Consider the following 4300-nt stretch of genomic DNA (forward strand, 5'->3'; position numbering starts at 1 on the left):
AGGCAGTGGGTATGGTTGGGGCTTTGCTTCTGTGAAGACTGACAGCCTTGGAGACCTGTGGGCAGTTCCACTCTGTCCTCTAGGGGCGCTGTGGGTTGGAATGAACTCCAGGCAGTGGGTGTGGTTTGGGCTTTGCTTCCATGAAGACTGACAGCCTTGGAGACCTTCTGGGGCAGTTCCACTCCATTCTCTAGGGGCACTGTGTGTCGGAATGGACTCCATGCAGTGGGTGTGGTTGGGGCTTTGCTTCTGTGAAGACTGACAGCCTTGGAGACCTGTGGGCAGTTCCACTCTGCCCTCTAGGGTGCTGGGAATCAGTATTTACTCCACGGCATTGGGTGTGGTTTGGTCTGCTGGATCATTTTGAGGCTTTCCCATGGGCTCCTCATGTGAGTGATGCGGTTTCATGTTGCAGGAGCATTGTCATAGCTTTCTCAGTAGGAAATTCCCATCTGCCATGTGTGTGGCTGCAGGTGAAGTTTAACACCCCGTCCCTCCTGTTCGGGGCGCTCCGAGACTACCAGAAGATCGGCCTGGACTGGCTGGCCAAGCTCTACAGGAAGAGGCTCAACGGCATCCTGGCCGACGAGGCCGGGCTCGGCAAGACGGTGCAGATCATTGCCTTCTTTGCCCACCTGGCCTGTAACGAAGGTGAGAGCTGTGGGTTTGTGGAGGCTTCCCCACAGGCGTGTGTGTGTGATGCCCGTGTTCCTGTGCGCAAGTCCAGGGTCTGAGCAAAGGGGGCTCGGGAAGGATGGGCTGCACCAGCGGGGAAAGTGAGTTCAGAGTTAGCCTTGGAGGGACTCACTGACATCAGTGCAGACATCCGCCGGGCCGGGGACTGCACTCTGTGCCTTGTGGAGTCACACTGTGCTGTGTGTGGACACGCTTTTCCTGGGATGGCGTGCCCTGTTGCTGTTGGGCCCTGCACACGGGCACCCCTCTCAGCTCAGAGCTGGGCCCACTCACACCCAGTCCTCTCCTGCCAGGTTCCCTTCTCCAGGGCCATGTGCTCAGGATGCCTCGGGACAGGAGGCTGAGGGCATCTGTTTGTCACCCCCACCCCATCCCAGCATGAATTCAGTGGCCCTGGGGTTCTGCACCACAGTGCAGTCAGGACACTGGAAGAGTTTGCCATGTCACCAAGAGGAGTGTTTCTTTATTCAAGGAAATGTTTGTTTAGAAAATTCTGATCACCTCACAGGCAATCAGAATTGCTTACATAGTGCATACTCTTGTTCTCCACCAGCTCTCAGCCTGCACCCGGTCTGTGCAGCCTTCCCCTGCATGCACAGGGTGCGTGGAGCGCTGGGCTCAGCATTACTTGCCTGTCGGGTTCTTCAGGGGGTGCAGGGACACCTCCAGGTTTGGTGTGCATTTCCCGACCAGTGAGGTCACACCTGTTAGAGTACCAGCCATTGGTTTCTTCTCTGAGTTTCTGTTCATGTCCTAGGGTTGTTCTCCTTGGTGCTTTTTAAGAAGTGGTAGCAGTGCATTGGCAATGGATGACAGTGGGTTGCATGCATTTCCCCAGTCTGTCCTTGTGTTTTTAACCTGTGTATGATTCGATTACAGGGCAGTGGGGCGTGGTCACGTGTGCATCAGTCTCATAGTTTAAAAGTCATTCCTTTTCAGAAGCACGCACTGAGAGTGGCTGTTGGGGATAGTTTGTGTTCCTAGTATGTGGTTGACCTGTTTTTGAATGAATATTAGAATCATTCATTAGCAGTTCATCCCCCAGATATTTAGTGGATATCCCCTTGCTGGTGTGTAGTGGTGGCACCTGTCTAGAGTCTAGTGACTTTGGTGACATCCCAGTAGTAGTTGTCTGTCCTGCCCTAGCATTTGCTGTAGTCACTTGAGCTTTCACTGTACACACTGGTGAGGCTCCTGTGGGCGGGCCCAGCCCAGCTGCCTGCACTCAGCAGGTGAACACAGTTAAGTCGGGGACTCCGCCCTCTTTTCCTGTGCAGGTAATTGGGGACCCCACCTTGTTGTGGTGAGAAGTTGTAACATACTCAGGTGGGAGCTTGAGCTGAAGCGTTGGTGCCCTGGGCTGAAGACCCTTCTGTATGTCGGCAGCCACAGAGAACTCAGAGCCAAGAGACAGGTACTTCTTAAAACTCCTAACAAAACAGCACTGAAAAGAAAGTTGTCTTTGTTATAGTTTCAAAATGTCAAGACATGTTTGTCCATGTACTTAGGAGAATAGCCTGTGATACACTGACCCTTCAAGCTCTTGTGGATTTCAAGTGGTTTCCCCCCCGACCTACAGGCCATCTCTGATGAAACATGTCACTACCCACAGGGAGGGTCATGCGGGCAAGTGACCCAGTTCCACACAGGGTTCAGTCACTTCCCTGAAAGCAGGCTCCTTCCTAAGTGAGAATATTCCCTGCACGGACTGCTGTCCTCACCTGCCAGCCCATTGGTGATCTCCAGCCTCAGAGGAGGTCCTGGGTGCCCACACTTGGGGTTACAGCTTGGAGCCCCACATGGCCTGCCAGAGCTGTCAGACCCGGGTTGCAGCTTCGAGGCAGCACCACTGGCTTAAATGGGCCTGTGAGTGGACTTCTGTGTCCCGTTTCTGCATATGACATCATCTACGTGGGAATCTTCACTGAGAGTAGAGAAACTGTGTATTGATCAAAGCCTTCATTGGTGGTAAAGCTTGGCTGACTGCACATCACCATGTTGTGTTGACAGAAAATATGAGTACCTTGAGGTGTGTTCTGTGGCCCTCCGGTCGTTCATTTGTTACTGGCAAGTTTAGAGTGTGGTCAGTTTCAGCACAGATAGCACCCTGTCTCCTGTCGTCCTCTGAGCCCCATTGCCTTTGCTCAGATGATGCTCCGTAGAAGCCAGTCCCACTCAGGATACCCCATCAGCACATCTTTTGCGGATCATGTGTCCGTGTGTCAGTACTCGTGCTTAAGACTCCTAGACCACAAAGGCTTGTTCTTTGCAGGAATGGACAGAGCCCTACAGCTTCAACATCTGCATCACATCCTACAAGCGCTTCTTCAAGGGCTACCATTCCTTCACCAAGGTGCGCTGGAGGTGCCTGGTCATTGATGAGATGCAGCAGGTGAAGAACATGACTGACAGACACTGGGGAGCTGTCTTCAACCTGCACAGGTTTGCACGCCCCGTGGGTTCCCCTGCAGAGCCCCGCATGGGTCTATATTCCCTGCAGGGGCCTCTAGCACAGGTCTTCTTGTCCCATGGGGTGTCCCCCTCTGCCCCCCTCATTGGTACAGCTTTGCATTCCACATGGCTTCTCCCCCTAGGCCCCTGTAGAGCCCCGCATGGGTCCGTGTGCCCTGCAAAGCTCCACACACAGGTCCATGCATCCTACGGGGCCCCCTCACAGGTCTGCGCACCCTGCAGACATGCCCCTGCCACACAGGTCCACGCATCCTGTGGGCATCCTCCCCCCATAGGTCCATGCATCTTACGGGGCCCCTCACAGTTCCGTGCACCCTGTGGGCGTCCCCCCACCACACAGGTCCATGCATCCTACTGGGCCCCCTCACAGGTCCGCGTACCCTGTGGGTGTCCGCCCACCACACAGGTCCGCACGCCCTACCGGCATTCCCCATTACACAGGTCCGCGTGCCCTGTGGGGCCCCCTGCAGAGTCCTTGCCCGGTCGTCCTCAGTGTTACCTTTGACGTGAACAGGGCAGGAGGTTGGGTAGTGTGCCAGCTGTAGTCACTGCTTCCTTTTGTTGGAACACGTAGGGCTAAGGAGACCCAGGAGCTGACCTCACTGGGTCCGTTTCCTCAGCTCTGTGGGATCCTGTGTTCCCCCTTCTAAACACCTGCGGAGAGTGAGGGTCTGAGCTGCCATGCTATGAATGCTGGTTTCAGTACTGTCCTCTCGTCCTGTTGTAGTCAGCAGCGTCTGCTTCTGATCGACGCACCTTTGCACAACACCTTCCTGGAGTTGTGGACCATGGTGCACTTCCTCATCCCGGGCATCTCCAGGCCCTACCTCAGCTTCCCTCTGAAAGCCCCCAATGACGAGAACCAGGACTACTACCACAAGGTGGTCATCCGGCTGCATCGGGTACGTGTTTGGTGAGCCTCGGCCATTGGAGGCTCCTGCAGCACACTGTGGAGTGTGATGCCAACATCTCTGGGGAGAGAGACAGTGACAGGGATGTGTTTTCAGGTGACGCAGCCATTTATCCTGAGGAGGACTAAGAGAGACACGGAGAAGCAGCTCCCCAGGAAGTACGAACATGTGCTAAAGTGCCGCCTGTCCAGCCGGCAGAAGGCCCTGTATGAAGATGTCGT

At 55.0% G+C, this 4300-nt stretch overlaps 1 protein-coding gene across 1 annotated transcript in view; it reads left to right on the top strand.

Annotated features, from left to right (window-relative positions):
• Window positions 1-4300, top strand: part of EP400 (E1A binding protein p400) — an 88246-nt gene that overhangs the window by 40516 nt on the left and 43430 nt on the right. The window contains exons 14-18 of the mRNA XM_042782844.1: window positions 474-651; window positions 1974-2110; window positions 2969-3138; window positions 3896-4070; window positions 4176-4280. Coding sequence (XP_042638778.1) covers window positions 474-651; window positions 1974-2110; window positions 2969-3138; window positions 3896-4070; window positions 4176-4280 — 765 coding nt within the window. The remainder of the gene's footprint in view (window positions 1-473; window positions 652-1973; window positions 2111-2968; window positions 3139-3895; window positions 4071-4175; window positions 4281-4300) is intronic.

This window comes from Orycteropus afer, unplaced genomic scaffold (assembly GCF_000298275.1).
Source record: "Orycteropus afer afer isolate SDZICR_OR568_19922 unplaced genomic scaffold, OryAfe1.0 scaffold00489, whole genome shotgun sequence".
Classification (NCBI taxonomy): domain Eukaryota; kingdom Metazoa; phylum Chordata; class Mammalia; order Tubulidentata; family Orycteropodidae; genus Orycteropus; species Orycteropus afer.